The sequence below is a fragment of the Neolamprologus brichardi genome, chromosome 22 (genome assembly GCF_056152115.1).
Source record: "Neolamprologus brichardi isolate AB-2024 chromosome 22, ASM5615211v1, whole genome shotgun sequence".
NCBI lineage: Eukaryota > Metazoa > Chordata > Actinopteri > Cichliformes > Cichlidae > Neolamprologus > Neolamprologus brichardi.
The window spans coordinates 31,729,483-31,757,026 of record NC_142124.1 but is presented as its reverse complement, the minus strand read 5'-3'; the positions used below and the strand labels follow the sequence as shown (position 1 = coordinate 31,757,026).

The 27,544-nt window shown below is 40.9% G+C and overlaps 1 protein-coding gene across 1 annotated transcript; it reads right to left on the bottom strand.

Moving 5' to 3' along the window:
* Window positions 1-1,438: 1,438 nt before the first annotated feature.
* On the bottom strand, window positions 1,439-22,095 carry LOC102788557 (death-associated protein kinase 2). The gene is made up of 12 exons (XM_087835028.1): window positions 21,733-22,095; window positions 15,258-15,427; window positions 13,698-13,919; window positions 13,339-13,477; window positions 13,116-13,245; window positions 7,962-8,010; window positions 7,732-7,758; window positions 7,350-7,502; window positions 6,065-6,110; window positions 5,890-5,979; window positions 4,081-4,167; window positions 1,439-2,660 (listed from the first exon to the last, which is right to left on the bottom strand). Exons 2-12 carry the CDS (start codon window positions 15,317-15,319, stop codon window positions 2,580-2,582), a joined length of 1,086 nt encoding a protein of 361 aa, XP_087691154.1. The 5' UTR covers window positions 15,320-15,427; window positions 21,733-22,095; the 3' UTR covers window positions 1,439-2,579.
* Window positions 22,096-27,544: the final 5,449 nt, after the last annotated feature.

Below are 27,544 nucleotides of genomic sequence, written 5' to 3'. Positions count from 1 at the left end.
TTCTGTACTTATTTTACCCGTATATCCTGGTACAGTCCTCCCCCCACGTCACCTCCTGATTTCACTTCCACAGCTTCCACAGCAGAGTAAAATGTGCCATCTTATCACTTTATGATAAAATAAGACCTGGTGCCCATTTTAAGAGAAAGAAGATTTAAAAAAATAAACAATTTTGGAGAAGATTGTTTTTCTTACTTAAACAAAAGTAATTCTTCTGGGTCTCTGGAGGTTCTGCATCAGTAAATTCAGTATGAATTCAATTTTAATTCCTTTCAGTTATTTAGAAAATAATTAAGGCTTGTTAAAATAATACATCTCAGCATTATTAGTTAACAGTGTTGGGGAGTAACGGAATACATGTACCGCCATTACGTATTTAAAATACAAAATATGAGTAACTGTATTCCGTTACAGTTACCGTTTAAAAAGGTGGTATTTAGAATACAGTTACTTTGTTGAAATAAATGGATTACACGGCGGTACTTCCCTGTTTCATGTTGTCGCGGGTCAGGACTGTTTGGGTTTTGTTTGACAGCTACGTTCTGTTGTTCCAGGCGGCAGCGTTACGGTTGCCATGGTTACAGGGTGACGCTCTCTCTCTGCGTGTTTCCTGGGTGAGAGAGGCCTTTTTGTTGTTGTTGTGCTAAGCTAACAGGCAGAATGCTACAGGTATAGCTCTAAAGAATGTAGCATCATAGGCAGTGTAGTCCGTGCTGCAGGGAGAATGGACTGCCATACACGTTATGTGTCTGTGAGCGAGGGAGGGAGAAAAAGGAAAAGTACGAGCTGTCATCGAGCAGAAACGGGAGCTGGAAGCATGTAAATATAATAATAACCACTGCAGCCAAGAAGAGAGCCTGACGAGCCCAGTTGTAAGTAAGCCATTAAGACTCGACTGTACACCGTGTTCGTGTTTTCCTCCAAAAACAATAAGTTCTGTTGCAGCAGCCTTTCAACGCCTCTCTCTGTCTCTGCTAGCAAAGTTGACCCAGACAACAAAGTAAAGCTAGTTTTCAGCTACGAGCCGACACAGAACCCACCGTATTAGCCAGAGGTCCCTTTACTACGGTTCGGAGCCGCGGACCTTCAGTAACAGTAATAAATCACAGCAATAGTACATTCATGTAGTTGTAAACAGCATGATAATATATTAAGTAATCCAAAGTATTCAGAATACGTTACTCTCATTGAGTAACGTAACGGAATACGTTACAGAATACATTTTGAGACATGTAATCTGTAATGGAATACATTTTAAAAGTAACCTTCCCAACACTGTTAGTTAATGTTTTTAGTAATTTAATGTGACTCTTCACAAATAATGCTTGAAGCAGCTTATACAGTTTGAACCAGCACCGAGCCCAGAAAAGAAAAATGATTAAAATGCTGTCTGTAAACAACATCGCAGAAGAAGACAACTTCCTGATTCTTAGTTAAATCATTACTGTCATGAAACGGTATTAACGGTGATGTCAGCAACTAAAAGAAAGTCCCTAAATAGGCAGACACAGCTGAGAAAAAGACAAAGTGAGAAATCTGGCAGTATTTAAAAATACTAATTGTTCAAGTCTCAGATGAAGCCAGCAGACATGTCATCAAACAGACATTTAATGATATTAAAAATACAAATTGTCGTATGTAATGAAATGCACATGTATGATTGAGCCATTTCAAAATGATACATCACAAGAGAAGTAACGCAGTGCTTATAAGTTATTAAGAACAGAGTATAATTGTATGTTTTCATCTGCAGTACAAAATCTTAAACACTTACAACCTAACAATAGTTTGGAGCGCAGCAGTAGATCGAAGTCTGTTCATCTCAAGTAGTTGTAGTTGGTGAGATGTAAGAAATTACATTTTTAAAAACCTTTGATGTTTTCAGCCTTACACAAACATGAAAATGACAGTAGTGGTTACTGTAAAAACAACAGCTGTTTATGAGCGAGTGTAAGACTGATATAACGACCGGAAAAATGGAAAACTTTCACATTTGTGTTAATTATGTGAAGCAGTCTTTTAGAAAAGACATCGGGCTCCTTTCCTAACACTAGCGAAGCAGTTTCAACATAAACAAACAGGTAATGAAAACATTGGTATTTGTGCTGCCGTGAGCTTCCAAAATCAGGTATAAGTCATGTTGTAGTCTAAAGTTGTTGGACATCACTTGGTAACATTAAAAATAGACCGAGCTTTTCCATTTGGCTGATGACGAGAAGCATTACTGTCATTGAAAAAGGCGTGGAAGACACGGGTATAGCATGAGTTTGAGGTTGCTCTGCACAGAAACATGGCCACATTTCAAAAACTGTAACCATCCACATACATTACAGCTGATAAAGCATCATTGAGGACATTATTACACAGCCCACCCAACGTTTCCAACAGATTATTTTTAAATGTCTTTCGTAAAGAAACACTTCAAATGAGGACACGCGTCTGTTCCAGGCACTTCTGAAATTTCGAGTGTGTAACAACATTAGGTCGCCCGTTACACTCGAACAGGGTAACAGGAATCATTTGGTTTCAGGGAACCTCATCTTCAGCTTCAGCTTGGACTTCTCTTCCTCTGGTCAGCTCTATGAATTGCTGCTGAGTCTTCGCCGCAGCAGCGAGGCCGGCTTGCTCTCAGTGTCCTCTACGTCGCTTTCACATTGCCTCTGCAGAAAAGCATCATTACAGCTGTCAGCTGTTACAAATCTACATGACTGTGCCTCATGAAGCTTGTACTGCAGATTTGAATTATACCATTTGAACATGTACATAACTTCAACTCTGACACTTTTAAAACAGTCTTTGTTATTTCTTTGACTCCATCCACGTATTAACATTTTCTACTCCCACCTTTTGTAACTCAGAAATGTATTCATGCACATTATCAATACGTCGAAGCACGTAACAATAACAACCTATTCATAAAGTACTTACCGTATTTTTCGGACTATAAGGCGCACTTAAAATCCTTTAATTTCTCAGAAATCGACACTCTGGTTGTGCTTACTGACCTTGAAACATCTTTATGTGCTACACAACGCTCACAAATCTGTCAAAATGTTTTAGTACGACTTTGCTATAAAGCTGCACCGCTTGTTGGAGCATTACGGCTACTGTAGTCAGGAGCCTCGCAGAGTGATACGAACTCTGCTTCAACGTAACATTGTGGTGTGTGTAGAAGGACTAGAGGTGGGAATCACCATACATCCCACGATACGATATTATCACAATACTTAACGCACGATACGATATTATTGCAATTTTTAAAAAATATTTTGCGATATTCAGATTCTGTACATAAAGGTAAACTTTATCAATATTCATTTTATCTAATATCAAAGTCTCACACTCAGTCTTTCTCTCATTTCAGTTTTATTGTTGACAAACTGAACGGTTTGTATTACAGTCTAGTCCAACTTAACTGAATCAACCATCTGGTACAATTATAGCTATTCTGAACTATGCAGTTTATGAAAACTATGCAGCCCCTTCAGCAACTGAAGAATTTGAAAGTAAATTAAAACAAAATATAATTTTACATTAAATAAAAAAGTTTTAAACTTAATTAAAATAAAACATGTCTTAAATTAAAATAAGTAAACTGTCATGTTTATTGCTGCCAAAAAACAAGTTAAACACATTTGGACAGTGAAGGAATGTCAGGATTCTTGCTCAGAAAAAGGATCAACATGCTCTGAAGTCAGAGCACAAAAACCTTTTTGTAACAAAATATCGATTTCTGCTGTCCCTGTATCCATACATTATTAGCAAACAAAATATCACCATACTACACAGTATCGATTTTTTCCCCCACCTCTAATAAGGACCCCATAATGAGACGTGCTTACGAGCCAAAATCGCCCAACTGTTAAACTCAGACCCTGAAGATGAAGAATTTGATGGATTTGAGGAAGAGGAATGAACTGAAAAAAGTGTGTTGTTCTGTATTTTATTGTTACAACTGAACTATCCTATCCCAGCTACCACTGGACAGGTCACCAGCCTGACACAGGACTAACACAGAGACAGACAACCACTCACACTCACATTTAATTTAACTCCACGTTTCAGTTAAATATGTCTCACCTGTAGTGGATCTGGACTCGAGGTGTCTTTACGCGGCAGTCTCAAATTTACGAGCCGATTACACGCCGACACCATATTGTAAGACATCTAGAAGGTGACAGGGAAGAATGGTTTACATCCATCACAGATAACATCAGCTCAGTATCTTCTAAGGTAACGTTCATTTTGAACCCATTATGTGAGCTTTAACCTCCTAAGACCCAAACTCTTTCATGGCATTTTTCATCTCTCTTTGCTATTTGGGCTGATTGGGACCTGATGAATATAAAAACAAAGAATTACCTGATTCATTCGTTTTAACTTTTAATACAAAAGTAGCAAAATAATGTCCTCGTAAGTGGATATCAGGCCCCCGTAGAGCAAAATGTAGTATTTTGTCCACATATGTGGACGCCAGGTCCTAGGAGGTTAATTATAAAAGTAAATTGCTGAACTGGTATGTTACTTTTTTGTAACATGTAACCATGATGGAGTACTTTACAGTACAACATATATCCTCTTTATTACATAAGGATTTAACCATTGCTAGGGAGGGTGTCAGACAGGGCTAATGCACACAGATATATAGTGAGGGTACGCTAGGAGTAGCAGAGGTCCTGGACAATAAGGTTTTGTTTTAGGTTTTATAGCATCCTGATAATAATGAATGGCCTCTGGAAGACAATTCCTTATGGTTACTTGTGTTTCTAACTTCACGTGTCTCAAAACAGTATCGCCAGGAACCAGAGAGTTCTTCTCGGTGGGAGTGTCCCAGAGTGACAAAGTGTCTAGGACAGAATTCATTTGCCATTTGTCACTTGCATATATTGTTATTTTGTGTTCTGTTATTTTACAGTCAGCCATAATGCTTTAATTTAGACATTGCTGGTGTAACTTCTCTTAACACACACTATCCCGGGTTTTGTTTGTGGTAGCAGTAGTTACATCCTTTACATCCATGCATGTGTTTTAAAGCAAACACTACTAACCATCAGATCATCTGAATTTTCTTCTGTTTACAGGCAAATGTCTGGTAAATTATGTTTCTTTATGTTGCTTTGGTTATGCTTACCATGGTGTCCATGTTGTGTATTCAGGTCCTATATGTGAGACAGGTGTATGGGAAGGGCCACCCACTACTTCCTGTTTATATAGGGTCATGAGGTCAATGAGTGCATCACTGGGTGTAACCAAATGGAGGGTTTTTCATTTTGTATAGTATTGTTTGTTTTCTTTAAATTAGCCTTTTGAGTTATATTGTATGCAGTGTTTTACTTTACAAACCATTTAGTTGAGTAAATGAGTTTGTCAGTTTCATGCATGACTTTATTCCTGTTCTTTGTTTAGAATTGTATTATTTGGTTTGACCTATTTGTTTCAATGGTAGGGACTAACGAGGTCAGGTGTGGGCAAAGTCTTGTATAAAGCCAGTGGGATTTTTGCATGCCTGAGTGATTGTGATGGTAAAATGGAGATGCCAGCAATAAAATATGCTTAAAAGAACTTCAATCGTCTGCTAATGCTATTTACTTATCACCTTCCTTGCTGCTTAAGTCATGCTACATCACACCCAGAGTGGGCAGAAACTGTTAGAGACGTGAACAGGTTGGTAGTGTACCCTGGCCTTCTGTTTAGGACTACGCTTTCTCCTCACAGTAACCCACCCAGACTGTTTTCCTGGCTGCTTGTTACAATCTGCTCGGAGAGAGCTAAAGGTGGCTATTCACACCAGCTACAGAACAGTGGATACATGGATTAATTTGGTTTTACTGCTGGTCTAACGCACAAAAATATGCTTTAAAATATCTCTTAACATAAAAAAAGACTCACCTTCCACTTCCTTCGGGCATTGAACTTCTTAAAGTTCTTCATATTAATTGAGGATCGATTTCTTTTGGCAATCTGTTTGGGTGTGATGGGCTGAAACGATGACAACATGTAAAGCTGACAACACGGTAACACAACAACCAAAGTAGTGCAGAAGAAATGAGAGACTGGTGCTAACCTTAATCCATGGATGAAGCAGACACTCCTCAGCTGTCATTCTGTCTCTGCAATATGACGCGTAAGGAATGATGAGAGATCATTATTTAGTTTTATAGTCCTTTTCCATCAGTACCTACTCAGATTGATCCGTTTTAAATTACTAACAACCTCACCTAATGGCGTGAAGTAGTTAAAACAACACGGCCGAACATCCCACGACGTTATTTGTATGCAACATGAACGGAGGCCATGGAGGCGACGGTACCTACTGCTCGATGTGTGGCTTTTTATCAGGCCCGGGGATCCTAGTGTTGTTTTTGTTGTGCAACCATTTCTCTCGTTGCCGGGTTTCAAAAACGGCGGTTTTGATTTTTGTAAACGAGATGCTCGCATGACTCATAGAGTGACCATACTGACTAGCCAATGCAGTCTGTTGACGTCACATTTTTGGATTGCTTTGGATCACTTAGGTAGGTACTAATAATGTACCCGGTACCAGGTACCCAAAAAAGAATCAAAAGTCACGCCAATCTAATCCGAGTAGGCACTAATGGAAAAGGACTTTTAGTTAATATATTGTAATAATCCTTAAGCAGATTTTGCTACAACCTAAACTACAAACTAAAGTAACAGGAAAATAAAGTTTGGCAGAACGTTCCATGATTTCTGGATGCTGTCAAACAAACGAAAGAATATTAAGATAACAATGATTTAAGTGTATTTCACTTGTCATAAAAATGTAAAATTACTTTTACTCCTCTTTCAAACCATCTGTCTTCTGCATCCAAACTGTAAACATTGGCATCCTCGAAAGAGTGATCTTTATCTTTTAGGTGGAGAGATGAGCCTCGCACTGTCGAGGTGGCTCTTCTATGTTGAGCCATGTGTTTATGGCTGTTTAGTTTCACCAATGTAGAGGTCTGAGCACTCCTTACTGCACTGCACAGCATGCACTACGTTGTTTAGTTTGTGTTTTGGAGTTTGGTCCTTAGGATGAACCAGTTTTTGTCTGACAGTGTGGCTGGGTCATTAAGTACACCGGGATGTTTGCTTCAAGAAAACTTTCCCCAATCTTTCTGACAAACGTTCCGTTTGTCATTCTGTGTCTCGTTAGTTGGTGTACGGTGCACACCAACGAGCTGGACGGCCACGTTTACACTATGGATACCTGCTGCTTAGTGTGAAGGGACTAGTTGACGTGAAGTCCTAATCTTGATGTTCACTATTACATCCGTAATCACTGAACAGAGGAATACAGTAAATTTCAGACTAATGTGCCCAAGTAAAATATTTTTATGACATACTCTGGATTCTTCATCAACAGTTTCTGGATGAAATCTTTTGCCATGGGGCTCGTCAGGCTGAAGTAGTGCTCATTAAACTCATATTTCATGGCAATGACGTTTCCCAGAGTCTCTTCATCAGTGTCGCCTTGGAATGGTGACAAACCACTCAATCTGAGAAAAGACAATACACTTTAGGAGTGAAACTACTAAAGTCAACATCTGACATCTTCATCTGAGCATTAAAACGCATTAATAGTTTTTTCTTCAATTTCCCATCTAGCATAAGTGAAAAACTTTACCTTTACTTTTAAAGGCCCAAATACAATCAAAAGATGTTTGTATACAATCCATAAATTATGTACTTTAGAAGCCACCCAACATACAAACACTTACAACTTACAATATGTAGGTAATGACTCCAATGCTCCTGAAGAAACATGAAACAAGGCACAGGCAGACATGAAGCGTAAATTAAAAACAAAAAAAACTCTACTGTATGACAACATGTAAGAAAAACACAGTTTTGTTTAAACCCGGTATAATTGTGTTTATTCTGCTGGGACCAACTCAAATATTGTGCAGAGAGTAATGCTCACGACAAGCCTGAACACGCTGGAGCTGAAGGCTTACCACATATCTGCTGCTGTACTCAGAGGCTGGCAGTTGATGACCTCAGGGGCTGCAGAGGTGGAGAAAGATAGAGAAATTGTGTTGGGTTGGTTATTAACTCAGATGATTCGATTCTAAATAAATTTAGTAGAATATTTGCAGAAGTAAAGCTCCTTAAACTTTCAACAAACACTTTTGTGTCGTCGCAGTATTACTGGAAGCCAATGGAATGGCATTCAGATTAAGAAAGTTTCATCATCTTATCACAGGGATAGTTTCCCAACAACTTGATGTTAAGTGTTTCCATCTTTAGAAACTTACTGCAAAAACTCATAACAATGCTGCGTGTAAATGGTAAATGGCCCGCATTTGTATAGCGCTTTTCTAGTCCTTAAGGACCCCAAAGCGCTTTACACTACATTCAGTCATTCACACATTCACACACACATTCACACACTGGCGATGGCAAGCTACATTGTAGCCACAGCTGCCCTGGGGCGCACTGACAGACTGCTGACATGTCAGCAATGTAAAAGATGAGCAGGAAACTGAAAAGTTTGCTTTTGTAAGTCAACAACATTCTGATAAAATGAGTCATGAACAGATATCTCTAAAACAATGTAGTTTATGATTTTTGTTTCTGTCATTTAATGAATGCAAAACGTTTTATATCTAAAAAAAGAAAAACAGCAATATGGAACTACATCTAAGCACAAAACATAAATAACTTCAGTGTGGCACCATCTACATTATGTAAACCAGCGATTCCTGTGATGATCTATGGTCTTTATAATGTGTGTTTCCTGTTATTTTGAGTTTTCAGTGCGTTTTCACTTTCTCATATTCTTAATTCTTTATATTTGCTAGGTTGAGTTTTAGTTTTGTTTGTTTTTTATTAAATTTTTCTTTTCTTGATTGTTCCAAGTATATTATTGGTATTATTTCTTGCATTATTTCTTCCCCGTGGATTATTGTTGCAGCCAGAAAGTGATCCTACTTGTGTGGTTTAGCAGCCAGATGTGCAGATGTAGCTAAGAATCTGCGGCAGACAGCTGAAATATACCTTCTGCTGGTCATCTCCCTTGCGTAATGAAACTATTGCAGATGCTGCCTAATTTGGTCCTGATGATCAAGGGTGAACAGTGCATGGTGGGGTTGGGCAGGTAAACTGATTGGTTCTTATATAGCACTTTTCTACTCTGAGCACTCAAAGCACTTTTTAAACAACTTGCTTCATTCACCCCCTTTCAATTCAGTTTAATTCAATGTCATTTATACAGTGCCAAACAACAGTTGCCTCAAGGCACTATTCATTTACCCCCATTAAAACAAGCACGTGACCGTTCCAGATGTGCCAAGCCCATGTGAAAAGAAGAAATGACCTCAATGGAGGGGTTCAGCTGGAAAGCAAACTGTAATGATTCAAATACAGGGGGCTGTGAGGAGATGATGTAGTTAGTCCTTTACCAGTCTCTCGCAGCGCATCGTTATGGGAATTAGTGTAACAGGACAGTGGTCATTAAAAAAAAGTGACAGTGAATTTTGTGTCACTGGAATGATAGTGACAGACCAGCAAGGTGTTACAGATGTCCATAACACATTTGCCCATGGGTCAGCACTAGGGCTGCCACGATTAGTCGACTAGTCACGATTACGTCGACTATTAAAATCGTCGACGACTGATTTAATAGTCGACGCGTCGTTTGAACCTTTGTAAGATCCCAAAAGACGCAGGAATAAGTAGTAGGATTTAAGAGTGTAATAACGGACTGAAACAGAAGATGGCAGCACTGCATGTACAAGGATGCCAGCTGCCGTTAAACTCCGAAGAAGAAGAAGCTGTCCCAGAATTCATAGCGCGGCCCAGCTCAGTTTACAACAATGGCGGCAGCTAGTTAGTTTTAATATTACTCTTATTATTCTTTCTGGGTCACAAAATAAACGTTTAACATATTTTCAGGCAAGAATGTAGCTGTGTAAACCTCAAATATCTGCTCAGTTTATCAACACATCACATATTTTCAAAAGCGCTCCGACGTTTTCGGAGACGTCTGTTACCCACTAGCTTGATAGCTAGCCGGGGGCTAGGCTAACTAGAGCCGTGAGAACACCGGACTCCCGGCAAATCGTTTTCAAACCCACCGCTGTCTTTCGCTACTCAGGTTAAACATATATAAGTCACTTAGATAACTTAAAATGTTATTGTTTGGCTTTTTTTTAGTATTTTATTTGTTCCTGAGTAAATCGGTTTGGCTGAGATTAAAGTTATAGTTTTTACACAGCTGAATAAACGTCAAGCAGACAGCTGATTATCAGAAGTGTGAGATGCTCAGAATTTACTCCGGTGTCCTGTTATATTTTAGACAGCAAGGAGTTTATTAAACTTCACCGAAACAATCTGCAAATTTCATTAAAATGTAATAAACTATCATCTTGTCTTTATTTTTAGTTAGCACATACCTTAAACACTTAAAGCTGTAAGCTAATGATATAAGAGCAGATGCTGCTGGTGCAATAAGCTGTACGTTTTACGTCCAATGGATGATGATCTGATTAGTCGACTAATCGCAAAAATAATCGGTGACTAGTCGACTATCAAAATAATCGTTTGTGGCAGCCCTAGTATGCACACTCTCACTCTCAGTGCTCGTCTTGGAATGCCTGGTGCGTTCACTCTCTTCGGGATTTACAGATATTAGCAACGCTGAGATTCAGTTCTTTTTGATCAGGGTGAAGACTGGCTTTTGGTGTAGTGGTGGTATTATATGTTGCAAATTTACAGAAAATGTTATTGAGTTAATTTAGACAGTGTAGGTTGTTGTCACAAAGCGGAGGAGCAGCCCTATAATCTGTTATCTTTGAATCCTCTGCCATAAAGTGTTACCAGGGTCACAGAAGAAATGTAGAATCTTTCCAGTATGGCTGCTTTGCTGTTCTTATAGCACGCAGGGTGGTCTGTGGCTCAGCTGTGGAGAGGGTTGGTGCAGTGGGTACAGAGGGCACAGGCTGGCCAACACAGCTGGGGATCATCATCAGATCACGCCTACACTATCTGAGCAGCACGCCAGGAACCTAACATAACACTAATGTGTGTTACATTGGCGCCCAACTACCCAGGACAAGATACCGGACCCACGAACCATGCAGCCGGTACGGTGGCAGAGCGGGCTGCCATGGAGCGGGAGCAGACAACAGTGCACCGACAGCAACTTGGAAGCCCCAGGACCAGGCCAAGTACCAGACAAATGTCCTGGAAAATCTGGTTGCTCAATGCGGTTCCTCTCCGTCTCACAGCGAATGGTACACCTCCAAAGTTCCATGGTGGTAAAGAAAGGTGGGTCTATTAGCTTCTGTGTTGACTACCGCAAGATGATTGAGGTCACAGCATATCGCTTATTCCACGCCATGGGTCAATGAACTCCTGGACCGGTTTGGTACTGCTCATTTTTTCATGACACTGGATTTGACTAAGTGCTCCTGGCATATTCCCTTGTCTCCAGAGTTTCCACTCTGTATGGATTTTACCAATTTCACACACTTTTATTTGGCTTTTTCAAAAAGGGTGTTGATTACATAAGCCACAAACTCTCAGAGTGGGAAATCCCCGGCCTGAGTTCGGAGGTGGGTATATGGTGGGGTGTGGCTCAGCTCCAAGGAAGGGGTGGTGCAGTGAATTCAGAGGGTCCTGGCACTAAGGCAGCCAAGGTAAAGCACCTCCATTTAGGGCAGGGCTATATCATACCGTTCATGGTAATACCGGTGTAATTTTGGTCAACGATAGGAAAATGAAATATCGTGATAGAATATGGATAAAACGCGCATGCGCAGTGCCTTTGTTTTCATACGCACATGGCGGCGACGCAGAATGAGAAGAGCGAAAGCGGATCGTTAAATGAAACGGATGAACCAGAACTGGTTTGCAAAAATGCTGCAACTTCAGTGGTGGAACTGGTTTAGCTTTCGTCCGTCAGATACACAACAAAGCACTATTTTTGGTAGAGCATGCTAGCGGGCCGTCGTTATTACCGTGTTGTTTGGAAAATACGGCACACTTAAAATCAATCCTTTGATTTTCTGAAAGTCGACAGAGCCCCTTATAATCCCGTGTGCCTTATGTATGAACTCTGGTTGTGTTTACTGACCTGGAAACGATTTTATGTACACGGCGCTTGAAAATCTGTCAAATGCTTCAGTACGACTTTGCTAAGCTACGAAGCCGCACCGCTTGATGGATTGTCGGAGCATTACGGCTATCGTAGGCGGAGCCTCGCGGAGTGATACGTACTGTGCTTCAACATAATATTACCGTATTGTGTGTGTATAACCTCTTTTTAAGCTTTGTGGATATTATACACGGTTATGCTGAGGATACGTCGGCCAGTTTCCACTGGAAATGCCTTTTGGTTAAACTGTCAGCAAAGAATTTGCACTGTTACATTTTTATATAACTTTAATGCACATAAAAAACAGCTGCTTGTTTAAGTGAAAATACATTGATGGGGTTTTTTTTGCACTAATAAAGTTGTGGAGTTGTAAAGTATTTTGTCTAGTGTCAATTATATCATCAGTTATAACGTTATCGCAAATTTTCAAATGTATATCGTAATAAATATTTTTGGTCATATCACCCTGCTCTACCTCCATTTATTATAAAGTCCATTGGTGTGGTCCCAGACTGAATGTTGTTGGATGTCTAAACGAGTCTGTCTGTCATACGGAGTCTTGGCCCATTTTAAACATTCATACATTCTTCAATGCTTGACCGCAGCCAATATTTAAGATATGGATGTCGCTGCATCAGCATATTGGGATGCTGGGTGACCAGACTGCTGAACTGGTTTGGAAGTCGCACCAAAGCTTATCAGTGGATAAAGGCAGGGTAATCATGAACAACAAGACCAACTAAACCTTGTGACTGTCACTGATTGGAAGCATCTAGTGTGCCTTACACAAAAACACACATGGATAGTTCTTAGTAGGTTAAGATAACATTACTAGAACTAAAACACAGTTTATTTTGGTCATCTTTACAGCAGTTTCATGAAAGGCACAAACCTTAAAACGTGGGAAAAAGCAAAAATGTTTTATGCATTGTAAAATAAAACTAAACTGATAATTAACATTTCACCAAAACATAATGCCAAATACCATTTTTTAATACAGCTTAATACTCACCAATGTACTGTGGAGTACCACTTGTGCTCTTGTACTCCTCTCCCGGATGAAACAAGTGAGCCAGGCCAAAGTCTATGAGTTTGATGTTGGGAGGTTTTGACACTTTGTCTGACAGCATGATATTTTCTGGCTGAATGTGGAGAAAATTGTCACGTTGGGAACCATGTCTTTGAAAATGTTCTGTTCCACAATATAAAAGATAGATGTAACTGAGTATACTTACCTTGAGGTCAAAGTGGGCAATGTTTTTGCAGTGTATGAATTTCAGACCCTTCAGTATCTGCTTCATGAATTCAATGGCCTCAGTTTCCAACAGGGTCTCTTTCTCAGCAATGAAGTCAAACAGCTCCCCTCCACTGACACTAAGCAGGAAGTGTTTTAATGAGACACTTGTTAAACATTTCATTTTTTTCCTGTACAGAACAGGGTTTCATACTATGGTTTGTTTCCCATCTGTTATCTGTTATGGTGGATAACAGATGGGAAACAGATGGGGGGGATTTGCATTAACAGAAAACAGGTTTAAATTTGTAGGTAGAACAGTGAAGAGTTTATGCTTTATGGAGATTTTTGTCAACTCACAGCTCCAGAATGAGCACCACTTCAGCGCGACTTTCAAAAACATCTTTGAGAGCCACAATGTTTGGATGTTGGACAGCCTGGAGGATCTCCACCTCTCGCTCCACGCTGCTCCTGTCCAGGCCAAGACGGCTGCATGCAACCTTCCGAATCTTCAGGAATTTGCCTGCCCAAAAGTTCCCAGAGGTCCGCTCCCGAACCTGGCGAACCTGGCCAAAATGCCCACTGTACAGGGGAAGGACAGAATTCACAAAAAACACCAAGCCTGGCATGCATCAAAAATCCTGTGTTCTGTGTTTTCTTTGCTGAAGTAAAAACAAATAGTGGTTTCTGTTATGACGCTGAGCCACGATATATTTAGCGAGACGCAGAGTATTTGCACATGTTTTGCATATTCATGCTTTGAGCAGGAGAGGTTGGTATGCCCTCCTCCTCGTCACAGTGTTGGGCTTAGAGTCTATCTATGGTGCAGACTTGGTTTCAGCAGAGACGAGCAAAAGGTATCAAGCACCCAGCGACAGGAAGTTTGCTAAACACTCCTGTCTATGGACAGGTAAGATAGCTAGCTAGCCTAAAGCTAGCCTAATATAGGTTAAGATATGCGCCAAAGCTTGAAGAGGTGTTTCAATAATGGCTATGTAATAGCACAAGCTACTGAAGGATGGGAGTTTCTGCCTGACGTAGTTGTCGCAATCACCAGCCAATCAGGAGTGGTGGAATGAGATAAATGATTCTGAGTTGAATTGCATCCCATAGTGCGATATTGCCGTGATTGCTACTATGGGAACAGGGAATTTTACTTTCACCCGCATCACCTTGTTAATATGGTTTCAGACCAACCGTACGTGGTACAAGGCTGCAGGTTATTGTAGGCAGGCATTAAAAAAAGCAGAGTACACAGCTCTTGTTACAGTATACTGGGCATGACTGGGAGACTGATGTCTCTGAGAGTTTTTATTCCTATTGTGGTTAATAATTTATAGTGGAATTGCAGTATAATTGCTCAAAATGGGAAGTTTGTTAAGCACAAGCACAGAGGTTTCTGTGGTCATTTTGCAATAGTCTGGCATAGGTTGCATAAAATGCATGCAAATCGTTCACTTTGTATGAGTTAACATAAGATTATTGTTTCTTCTTTGTTTTACCACATTACTCAGACAGCTTTTTGGGGTATCAGCACCATCAAATTAAGGCTGAAATCCTGCTTATTTCAAATCCAATATGCTGGTATTCAAAAGAAACAGAAATCTGTACATGTCCTCACCATACATCACTGTACTGCGGAGCACCTATTGAAACACACTAGAGCAGCGGTAGGCAACTCCAGGCCTCAAGCGCTGGTGTCCTGCAGGTTTTAGACATCACCCTGTGTCAACACACCTGAATCAAATCATTAGTTCATTACCAGCCTCTGGAGAACTTCAAGACATGTTGAGGAGGTAATTTAGCCATTTGAATCAGCTGTGTTGGATCATGGACACATCTAAAACCTGCAGGACACCGGCACTCGAGGCCCGGAGTTGCCTACCCCTGCACTAGAGCATAAAACAGTTGCATCCATACCTTCCCAGAACTTCCCCAATCTCATAGAAGTCTTCCACATTCTCAGGTTTGAAGACAGCCATGTTCCTTTGGTTCACACTGGTCACCTTGGTTATAGGTTTGCCTACTGCCAACTACTTAATATGGAGCTTCAAGTGGTTCATGATCCTCCAAACGCTTCAAAGCTGGACCTGAGTTTGAGTAAGAGAAAATATTACAGAAAATTATGTTCTTGTACTGTGACAACTACACAAACACAGTGCAGACATCTGATACATACAGCCGACATTTTGCTAGCAAGAAAAAAGAAAATCAGACGTAATCATTTCTCCAGGGTTCTTCAATATGTGTTTATGCTGAACTTTTCCCAGTCATCTAGTCCTTTACATTTAGCTTTTGCTACTGGAAGCTTTACTTGTCTTGGATCCTACTGAAAACTGTGTGCTTCCATTTCATGAGCATATCTGTGTCCTGTTAACGATGCCTGAAGCTTGACAAGCTGAGAGACCAGATAAACATCTGGTGTTTGATGGGAGACCAATGGGAGATTAGCATGCAAGGTATGCTGCCACTGGCTCTGCATTCAAAGTTCTGAGATTTCCAGTTTGTGTGGAAACAGAATCAGCATTAGCCAGTAGATGAGCTTCTGGAATTTATCATCGTAACAGATCATTACGAGCAAGCATTTCCTCTTACAAACCAACCCGACAAACGTGTAGACAAACTGGAGTGCAGTGTGAAAAGTTTTAATGACTTCCTTAGGCAAGTGGAACAGGCACAGGCTCAACCAGCACATTAAGATTAGTATATCTGAGAAATCACTAGTAAGTTTAACTAGCTGTTTGGTCAAGACGCCTTCATTTTTCATACATATTTACTAGAGATGGACCGATCCGCAGTGTTGGGGAGTAACAGAATACATGTACCGCTGTTACGTATTACGTTACGTCACAACAACGAGTACAAAGAGTTTACCCACGCTTATTTACCCACGCTTATTAGCACAGAGGAGCATAGCTGATGCTATAGCAGTGGGACGGAAAATAGTTGGGCATTTTAAACACTCCGCCTTAGCCTACTCCCGCCTCGAGGACGTTCAGGGACAGCTCAACCAGCCAATAAAGAGACTGCAGCAGGACGTACAGACGCGCTGGAACAGCACGTATTACATGCTCCAGTCCCTCATTGAGCAAAAGCGAGTGCTGGGCGTGTCCAAGCACGAACTCCCCGACTATCTCACCGCTCACCAATGGGCCCCATGTAGCAGTGTGGAAAGTGAAAGGCTTTTTAGCTCAGTGTCACACAAACAGAAACAGTCTGACTGCTGACAATGCAGAAAAGCTACTTTTCTTAAAAAAAACTGCCACTCACTTTTTCTCTCCATTAAGTGAGTCATCTTAGACTCGATGTTAATACCTACCTCAGTTGCACTGACTGCCACAGTTCTGTTGGTGGATGTTGTTAGTTTATTTAAATATTGTGCACTAAATAGCAAAGATGTTTATTAATGCCCCTTGTGTTGTCCAAAGCGGCAGAGTTTACAATAAACTGAAAACAATACTTGAGTTGCACTGTCACTGTTTAAATTTTCTTTTCATAATTATTTATTCTGTAATATGTTGCATACAACATGCTTTTCATTTTAAATAAATGTTCTTAATTCCAAACCAGTCCCTTGTTTTGTTTTGTTTTTTTGTTAAATTATAGGACTAAAGCTGTTACCTACAAATTTAAATCATGTTTTTATTAAGTACTCGGTATCGGTATCGGCGAGTACTGAAATGCAAGTACTCGTACTCGTTTCCAAAAAAGTGGTATCAGTGCATCCCTAATCGTAACAGATCATTACGAGCAAGCATTTCCTCTTACAAACCAACCTGACAAACGTGTAGACAAACTGGAGTGCAGTGTGAAAAGTTTTAATGACTTCCTTAGGCAAGTGGAACAGGCACAGGCTCAACCAGCACATTAAGATTAGTATATCTGAGAAATCACTAGTAAGTTAAACTAGCTGTTTGGTCAAGACGCCTTCATTTTTCAAACATATTTACTAGAGATGGACCGATCCGATATTATGTATCGGTCTGATACTGACCTAAATGACTGGATCAGATATCGGAGAGAAATAAAAATCTAAAAATCTGATCTGTTAAATATCAAAAAAGCACCTCACAATACTTGCGACATGGCGTAACTCGGCTCATAACCGTAGCACGTTGGAGCAGTGTGCATCACGTCATAGAGCGGCTGTGGCGTGCAAGACCTGTCAGCGGTCTGGTTGAGTATTTGGAGCCTCGCTACCAAACCGGCATTTCATCTCCAAGAAAGTTATTGGTTAGAGAAGTAAAGCAAGTGTGTAAGTTCATCTCAGAATGTTTGTAAAGCATTCCAGCGTTAAGCTTAACAACCGATATATGGCGCAACTGCCTCTCTCTCTCTCTCTCTCTCTCCTGCTGCTGCTTCAATCGTGAAACTGATCAATGATCAGCTGATCGGCTTTTCTGTTGCGAGTCTCTCTTGTTTGTTTATCGCCCACTTTGTGCCAGAAAGAGGAAACCAGCGGCTGAACAACAGCAGCACGTTTAAGCTTGATAAGCTGCTGTTACAATTTATTTAATATTATTTCTACACCAGGATCTTTTTCTATGTAGCTGACGGCTGTAACTGTGCAGGGGCGGATCTAGCAAAGTTTAGCCAGGGGGGCCGATAGGTCATGAACAGGGAAAAGGGGGCACAAAGACATACTCCTCTTTCTTATTCTCATTTAAAATGTCTAGCTTTTAAAATAATTATCTGAATTTTACACCCAAAATTTTAATCTGATGTAAAATGTATAGAAGTCCATTACTGTATATAGTAACTATTAAGTCTAATATACCCTAGTAAGCTATAGTACTTTTTCCATCTGTGCAGTCTGCAGTTCTGTTGAAGAAAGATGTTGAATCTATTTAATTATTGTGGAAAAATAATTGACTTCTGTCCTTTTTTTTTTAAAAAAAACACGTGCATTAAATTAAAGTTGATTACGTCAATTAAGCCTCGTGAGGTGGAGGGTGGGGGGTGGTTTCCTATTATTTTTGCTGGGAGTTGGCAACCCTATTAGTTAGGTTGTTTAATATTTCTGCTAAATACTCTTTAAAATACCAGAATAGGGAGGATGGAGTAGGTTTAAGTTTATTAGCTCAGTATTGCTGAACTATGAAATATTTTGGGTGCAGTGTATTTCTTGCATACAGGCTTAACAGAATAGTTTTAGTGTTTTGTTTTTTAAAACTTGAGTATGAACAAGATATTTAAAAAAACTGTTTTATTGAATAAAAAAACACTATATCGGATTCATATCGGTATCGGCAGATATCCAAATTTATGATATCGGTATCAGACATAAAAAAGTGGTATCGTGCCATCTCTAATATTTACATATTTAAACCAGTTAACCATGTCGTGCACTGCTCAAGCCTTTTAATTCAGCTATGCTTGTTTTTTATTAATACAGTTTAATATATTAACAAGCTGCGTTTCTAAGCTCATTAACATTTTTTTCAGGGATAATGGACTGTCACAACAAAACTACAACAAAACTACACAAAGATATAAACATTAATATTTTACTTCTCCATTGTGTTACCACCTCATGTGTCTCCCTCTTTTCTTGACAGTTCTGAGCCCGTCTGTATATGTGGAATGTGTTGTGATAACATTGACAAGTATACCAGATGCCATGGATTCGTAGGATTACAATTCTTTGTATTGTTGTAGAAGAATGAGCTCAGTGACATTCGCCTCACACCCTCGGTAGTTTTAATGTTACAGATGTATATTTTTGGTATTTTACGTGTTCATTCAGTACACTGCCATCATACTTTTTGCAATTCTAAAAAATGTTTACAATATTTCAGAAAATAAAATGTATTAACATAAAAAGAAACAATTTAGCAGTTTCCCACAATAACTTTACGTACGTAGAAGCTTAAACTGATAAAAGACTGGAGAAAATGAAAGCCTCTTAGTGGCATCACCAGCTTCCACAGAAACAAGTCACACGTGAGGCACTTCCTCATTTCAGGTTCGATTTCTGGGCTTGAGGACCTGAGGATTTTTATCTTATCAGGTGCTGTATAATCATGACTTCTCGCGTCTGCTTGTGGCACTTCCATTGATTCTCTTCTCACAACCCTCTGTACTAGAAACCATGACATCAGATGTATGTCACAAACTTCTCTCTACACACTTTGATGTACTTCCCCATATGATACAGAATGAAAGAAGCATACAGGGAAGGGTGAATAAAATGTGGATGTCAGTTTGTGCATCATGTCTCCTGGCTAAAAGAAACAATCTTTCAAACGTCGTCCGACCCCGGTCGTTTCACCGAGCATGACGAGAACGGTAATAGCTACAAGAACGTCACTGCAGGCACAAGATTCAAAACTCACTGCAGAAATTACATTTATGGTCCCAACAGGCTCGATCCGCATGCTCTGGATTATGGTCGTTTTTGTGATATTCTCTATGTTATTAAAAAATTAAACTAAAATTAAAGAAAGTTGCTGTAACTTGTTGTTTTTCTACAGTCTTAGAAATTCTGTGACAGCAATTTTGTTATTTTATTTAACTGGATGCAGAAAAGCACAGACAGATCTGGAACATGTAGCGACGATTTTGCAAAAAGGAACAGACATGTATACATTTCAGTTCATTAAGCAAGTTAACTGATCGGTAAATAATGCCAAACAATCTAAGGCAGATGCAACATAGCAAAGCAGCAAAGCGGTTTCACGCTGTACAGCTGTGGTAGTAAATAGATTGGGTACTCAGCCGATATCTAAGCAGACTGACTGCCGTTTGTCAGTGATGCTCCTGTCGCACTGCGCCTTGCCTAAACTGACCAAGCAGAACTCGTCCAACTCGTTGCAATTCTGGAGCATTTGCTTGAGTCATCTCTCTCTGCACATGACTTAGCAGCAAGTTAAGCTCTAGCAGTTCCTACAATGACAGCGCATTTCAGCAAGCTGGTAAACATCAAAGTGGTTATTATTGTTTCATCATTTCATTTGTTTTCTTTTCCTTTTTCTCTTCCTTTTTTTCAGAGCACTGATGATTACTTAGATGATATACATAAAGGAAAAGTTCCCCAGATAGAGATTTAGATATGGACCTCAGTCAGGAGATCCCGATCCATCAACAAAGGCAAAAGAGGACTGCAAACTGACACACACACACGTCGCCTGTAGTTACGGCTAGCTAAAAGAGTGTGAAGTGGAGCAAGAGTTGGGACACTGAGTCAATGCAGAGAGTGGCTGAGAGAGACAGTGTGGACAACTGTCACACTGAGTAATAACAATATGATAAACCGCTATGTAGATGATCCTCTGCTCCCCCGCAGTGACGCTATGCAACATCTGCAATAAACATCTGCAGTTTTCTAAATAATAATCCACAACTTCGCAGAAAGAAAATGTTCAGGATTTTCTTGATCTACTGCTAAAAGTACACAGATGTGAGGTCATGTTCTGCAGTGCACTGCAGGCAAACACCACCACCAAATACAAGCAAACAAAGTACAGTTAGTACAGTGTTTATATAAAACCCAAATACCTCTTAAGGTGAGCGAGCTACCACAGGTAAAAGATCATTTACACAGGTGTTCCTGAATGCGTAGGTGCTATAAATCATGCTGGTATGACAAACCTATCAACGCACATTAACTGTAAGACAGCGATCCCTGAAGAATCTCCTCAACATCTTTATTTCCTGTCGATTGGTAATTTGTTAAAGTGATGTGACTTCTGACTCCTTTGTTCGAGGAATGTGATTTGTCCAAACGTTCCCAAGGGTACACTATGAGTTGCCCCACAATAACAAAGTCACCAAATGTGACAAACAGTCTAAGAGCCAAAAATTGTATACACCCAAAAAAAAAAAAAAAAACCCACAGCTTTTGAAAGTTTAAGTGTTTTTCCCCCAGATCAGATTTTTTTTAAGAAAGGGAACACCCCATGTTTGAGGCGTTAGTTCATCCTAAACCCACCCTGCATAACCAAACCTTCAAGCTAGAATCTGCAATAAATAATGAACATACATAAGATCAGGCTGGTTTTGGAGAACCCGCCCGATACCTGCCAAACAGTTTGAAACGCTGTGGGTACAGAGATCTGACGCCCTTTAAATGTACTAAAATGTATTTTGTATGAAGTTAAACCGATAAAAACTATCCATTGGTTAATTTACAGAATAACTTCTTTGCAAGTAACAGTATAAAAAATGTGTAGACTGCACAGCCTAAGGCACTATACGACCTCAGCCTGTTGGGACATGTTTTATGTAGAAAAACTAAAACCCGTCCGTTCAAAAGGAGGGAAACAACACAAAACTTCCTTGTCCCACGAAATGGCACAGTTTAAAAAGAACTACAGATGCTTTCAATGTTTCAAAGAAGACAGATGCCGCTAAAACAGAAAAAAGAATCAGCTGAGAAATGTGTTGGCTCACCAACCATCGACACTATTGCAGGCAGCCTCAACAACACAGCGCTTCCTCGCCCAGGTTCACTGCTCGGCTTCCAGGTAAGACGTTCCCAGGAAAAGCTGTGTATGTCGCGGATGTGTCCCTGCCCTGATCCTGGAAAGCCTGGAACATAAATGCCGTTTCGCCGTGTGCTTGGCCCTGAAGCTCGCAGGCAGTTGGGGAATGCGGAAAACACCACCACTATCCACACTTTGATGTCATGTCCGATTTACCGTAAATACGAGTTTAGCGACCTGGAGAGGCGTTCAGGGCACCTACAGTCAATAAAGTAAAAAGCTTTTTTTTTTAACTACATTTCACGTCCGCCCGTCACATAACAGGTAATAAGAGAAGAATTTCCGGTTTGAAAACACCTTCAAAATAAAGGCGGAAACTACAAATTAAGTTTTGAGGTGTTTCAGCTTTATAATACTATTCAGTGGGCAGAGTAATAACAAAATATCAAACCATTCATCCAGTTTCTTAATCTTTTATTCAACTGATTTAGAGTCTATGGGGAACCTGTGTAAGCGGCCAACGTCAAGATTCAAGATTCTTTATTTGTCACATGCAACAACACACAGTGAAATGAAATCTGTCCTGAAACACCTCGACTGTGCATAAAGAGGACATTATATACATGAAAAAAAAATCTTCCTCCAGATATAAGAATGAATCTTTTCTTATGGACTCAAATAAGTTTTGCTGAAAAACTGAATATGGAACAAGCAAAGCTTAATACTAAACAATATATATATTAGCTGTATAATACCAGTAGGCCAGCTCTAATAGTAATTTGGTGTGGCTTCGTGGGCCAAATGTAATTAGGCTGCGGGCCAAATTTGGCCCGCGGGCCAGAGTTTGACACCTATGTTATATACAGTAGGTAGTGAATTATATACTTTAAGTAAATTAAATAAAACAATCTGGAAATTTGAAATTAAAAGTCTGAAAATGTGTGCGAGTGGAATGTGTCTTGTGCCATATTAGCACCGCAATGTATTGACAGAGCAGTGCAACATACAACATAGTGACCAGAGTAGTACAAACGGTAATGTGCAAGATCAGTTGCGGTCCTAGCACTCTGCCGCCCCCCCCCCCCACACACACACACACACACACACACATAACATATTAAGGATTGTACATTATACTGAATTTCACCCAAGAAACACACACACATACACATATATGAAGAGAGAGGGAGTATGCATAGTATGTAAGCGATTACCAAACAGACATCATAATTTGTCATACAAGAGAACAGGACAACTCAACAATCAACAATGACTAATTAATTTTGTGCTGAACACAGTCCAAAAGGTTCAGTCAGCTACATCAGTGTCTACTGTTTACTATCATAGCCAAGTGACTAACAAACGTAAACAGACGTTTTCACTATCCCTACTAATTAATGTTATGTTGTTGTATCTCTGTTGTGGTCAGTGCTATCCTCTATGCTGTTGCATGCTGGGGCAGCAGGTTGATGGTCACAGATGCCAACAGACTAAATTAACTGATCCACAAGGCCAGTAATGTTGTGGGGGTGGAGCTGGACTCTGTTAGGGTGGTGTCTGAGAGGTAGATGTCCAAGATAAAGACAATGTTGGATAATATCTCCCACCCACTCAATGACCTGACATGCTGACTAGTCAGAATCAGAATCAGAATCAGAATACTTTATTAATCCCGAAGGAAATCAGGGTTACAGCAGGCAGCACGCTAATGGCGCATGCGCACTTACAAAGGAACCTTCTGACCAGACTTACACGAACATCACATTGGGGAGACATGTGAGAGAGGTAGGCTGGTAGGAAAAAAACAACGAAAATACATAACATGAGGTAAGAGGAGAAGAAAAAAAACTCCACTCAGACTGAGCTCCTACTGGGAGAACAGTTTGATAACAGAAAAAACACCTCAGCACAAAAAGCACATGACTATCAATACACCATAGAAACACAAGACAAGCAACAGGGGCGGGTAAAGGCTAAGAGAGAGCCGGTGTAGACAGCGCATCCGGTCCTGCAGCATGTTTGCACTGGTCCAGTCGACCGCCATCTTCCCCGGTAGGGCACAAGCATCGAAGGCGTTTGGAAAGGGAGGGGGAATCAGTGTGTGCATATCAGTGTATGTGTGTGTCCAGAGTTCAGCTGAGACAGTGTCCTTCGCCCTGCTAGGCTAAGTAAACAGTCTTCCAGCCAACCCAGGAATGCCTTGCATGGAATGGGGGGAACAGTCTAAACACAGTCGTTATCAGGGTGTTTTTGTTCAGCTCCAGCCTTGAGGCCGCAGCTGGCGCCAAAAGGGTCTCCGCATGAAGTGATGGTGCTTTTTACTTTAGTGCGAACAGCTCATATGAATTTCAAAGAAGTTCTACAGTCCAACACTGGTCTCTCAATCTCCCGTTGGAGAGCCGCGGGCTCTCTATGATGTTATCCAAACTTACGTTCCGTGATGTTGTCATTCTTTTTGCTCAAAGAGCAGGTTCTGAGAACTCACGACCGCAGTGCACTTCCCCAAGATGTGATCGAATTTGCGCTCAAAGGTGTTATTCGAGCTAGCCCCTCCAGATGTAATCCAGTTTTTCACTCAGAGGTCTTGTTCTGAGTATTCACGGCAGCCGTGCGTTCTCCAAGATCTTCTCCGTGCTGCACTCAATGAGCCCATTTTGAGAAACTCACGCCTCTCCCATTAATAAAGTATTCTGATTCTGATTGTTTCAGGATGACCTGCCATAATCCAATCACACATCTGCTTACCTGTATCTTTTGCTCATTTCTCTTCCTCTACTTGTATCTTTTTTTCTAAACTGAGCACCTGATGGCTTTGAACTTTTCTTGTCCATCTTCCATTGGTTTTAGTTTTGCACTCCAGTATGAACACCCATCCCTCAACCCGAGGATCACCATAACATAACCTAACAGACCTACACTTTAGTTCACAGATTCACTTTGTCTAAGGTTTATTTCTGGGATTTCACACAACCCAGGATTCAAATCATGAATACATAATGGGCTTGGATTTACAACATTATGAATGAAATGTGCTCTATCTGGAAGCAGCCGGCCCCTCCCTTTTCGACAGGTTGTGTGTGAGACTTTAAATCATCAAACTGTGAATTATAAATTTTAAATTGTTATTGATCCTTTACCCCGAGTCCTAAAGTGTAAATTTATTTTCTTACTCTTCTTATATTTATTGTTTGTTTACTTGCACTGCTGTAACTGGAGCCTCGTCGTCTCGTCTCTCTATATACTGGACTGTATGTAGCGGAGATGACAATAAAGTTTACTTTGACTTCAGCAGCGAGCAGGCGCACCGAGGGCTCTCGCGCTCACTTTTCGCATATAGAATTTAAAAAAAACATCGGTGCAAATTATAAGTCTGTATCATGATGTCTGGTGTTTTCATGTTTGTTGGTTTGTTTTTATTTTGTTTTATTTTGCGAGTTGGTTATTAGACGCTGCTCCAGCCAGCCAGAGAATCCCCTGCCGCCCCGCCCTCTCCTCCCTGCGCCGCATGCAGCAGGCACACCTCGCAAACGGAGGGCGCCCTTACTCCCAGCAAACGGGCGATAGAAAACTGATCGGTGCCTTTGACATTCCCAATATGGCATGATGTCGGGGCAGCATGAGTACGAACAAATTTTTTTAATTTATTTTTTTGACGATGCCCCTGATGCCGCCCCCCCACCACTATGCTGCCCTGGGCAACCGCCCATGTCGCCCGTATCAAAAACCGCTACTGTACAAGATAATATACACAGTAGTGAGGCCAAGAAGAATCAGCCATGATATGAGATGACCGTGAACTTTCTGGAATGTGGCAAGAATAAGTCCTGTCTCAGTCACTTATGGATGCTTTTGGGGGGGTGCGCATGTTCTGATTTAGGACTCGGAGGGCCTGAGGGTAGAAGCTCCTCCTGAGCTTCTCTGTTTTTGCCCAGGTGGTGCAGAACCTTCTGCCTGATTGCAGAAGTTGGGACAGATTGTTGCTGGGATAGGATGGGTCCTTCAATAGCTGCTCTAGACCAGCATCTCCTGGTGTAGATGTCCTCTAGGGAGGGAAGAACAGTCCTGCAGCAGCGTTCAGCCACACAGATCACTCTCTGAAGAGCTTTCTGATCCTTAACACAGCTGTTCCCATGCCAGGATGCGATGTTCTGTGTGAGGATGCTCTCCACAGCACCTGTATAGAAAGTCCTGGGGATCACTGGAGAGACCCAGGACTTCCTCAGTTGTCGGAGATGGTACAGGCACTGCCTAGCCTATTTGGACTGGACCTGAATGTGAGCAGACCATGTCAGGTCTGAGGAGATGTGGACACTGAGATACTTGAAGGACCACACCCTCTCCACTGGAGCTCCGTTGATGATAAGGGGCTTGTAGACTCTATGCTTGCTCCTGAAGTCCACCACCAGCTCCTTGGTCTTGCGGATGTTCAGCTGGAGGTGGTTTTCCTGGCACCACGATGATTCTTCACCTCATCCAAGTAGGCTGCCTCATCATTGTTGGAGATGGCGCCCAACACCACTGTGTCATCAGCAAACATTACAATGGTGTTGGAGCTTATGGAATGTCAATTGAGCAATAGATTCCGGTCTACCATCCCAACCATCTTGGGAAAACCTGTTAAGAGCTTGGTGAAAATGTTCTAGAGCACACGTAAAGATGGAGCAGCTGTTCCTTGTGAGGAGCTTGAGGGTTGGCTGAAGAAACTGGCAAAAAAGGTCTTTTGAGAAATGTTAGAATGGTTATACTAACATCCTGATATGACATCCTACCAAGAATTCTTTGGCCCCTGCTGATTTATGAGTGCCCCACTGAGGGTCAGTCTCAGAAGAAGAGTTTGACCAGCATAGTTGTCGATGGAAATAGCGGCAAATTAAGGCTCGTCCTGAAATCAATTCTGGAAGAGTTCAAGGTTTTGTGCATCAGGAAACTAGTACAGTACAATGAATCAATTACTCCATGATGCAGATGTGAACAGATTGTAACATGCACAGTTCTGCTGTGCTATATACAAATATCAAAAATAAATAAGGATTATATATTTCAGGGTGGTTATGGCTTTTGGAAAGAAACTGTTCTTGAGTCTGTTAGTCTTTGTACTGATGCACCTGTAGCACTTTCCTGAGGACAGCAGTTTGAACAGGTCAAAACCGGGGTGGGAGCTGTCCTTGATGATGCTCTCTGCTGAGCTCTGCTGAGCAAGCCAGGGAGGTATAAATGTCCATCAGGGAGGGGGGAGGGCAGCAAATGATGCTGCCTTAACTACTCTTTGAAGCTTCTCCCTGTCTGCCATGATGCTCCCGTACAATACTGTGATACAGTATGTCAGCAAGCTCTGGACGAGCAGTAGGTCAGCAGCAGTTTGGAGTTCTGGTTGGGTTTCCTGAGGACCCTCAAAAACTGCAGCCGCTGCTGAGCCTTGTTGCCAACCGCTCTGTGATGTCTGTCCAGGAGATGTCAGCAGAGATGAGACCAGAAGGTGTGGGTCACACTCACTGTTGATGTACAGGGCCGTTTAAGTCAGTGCTGTGCCTCCTGAAGTCGACAATGACCTCTTTCAGAGGAACCACGGTAACCAGAGTCACACGCAATGAAGATTATTGTTATCTTAACAAGATAATCGACCTCTGTGACAGCTGAGTTAGGGCAGCTGCACAGTGTTAAAGCAATTTCAGAAAGGCATCTACTGTGATGAAATCTATTCCCCACTGCTATGTAATACATTATTGTAAATTTAAATGTCATTAGGAAATGATCAGACAAAAGAGGATTTTCAAGAAATACTGT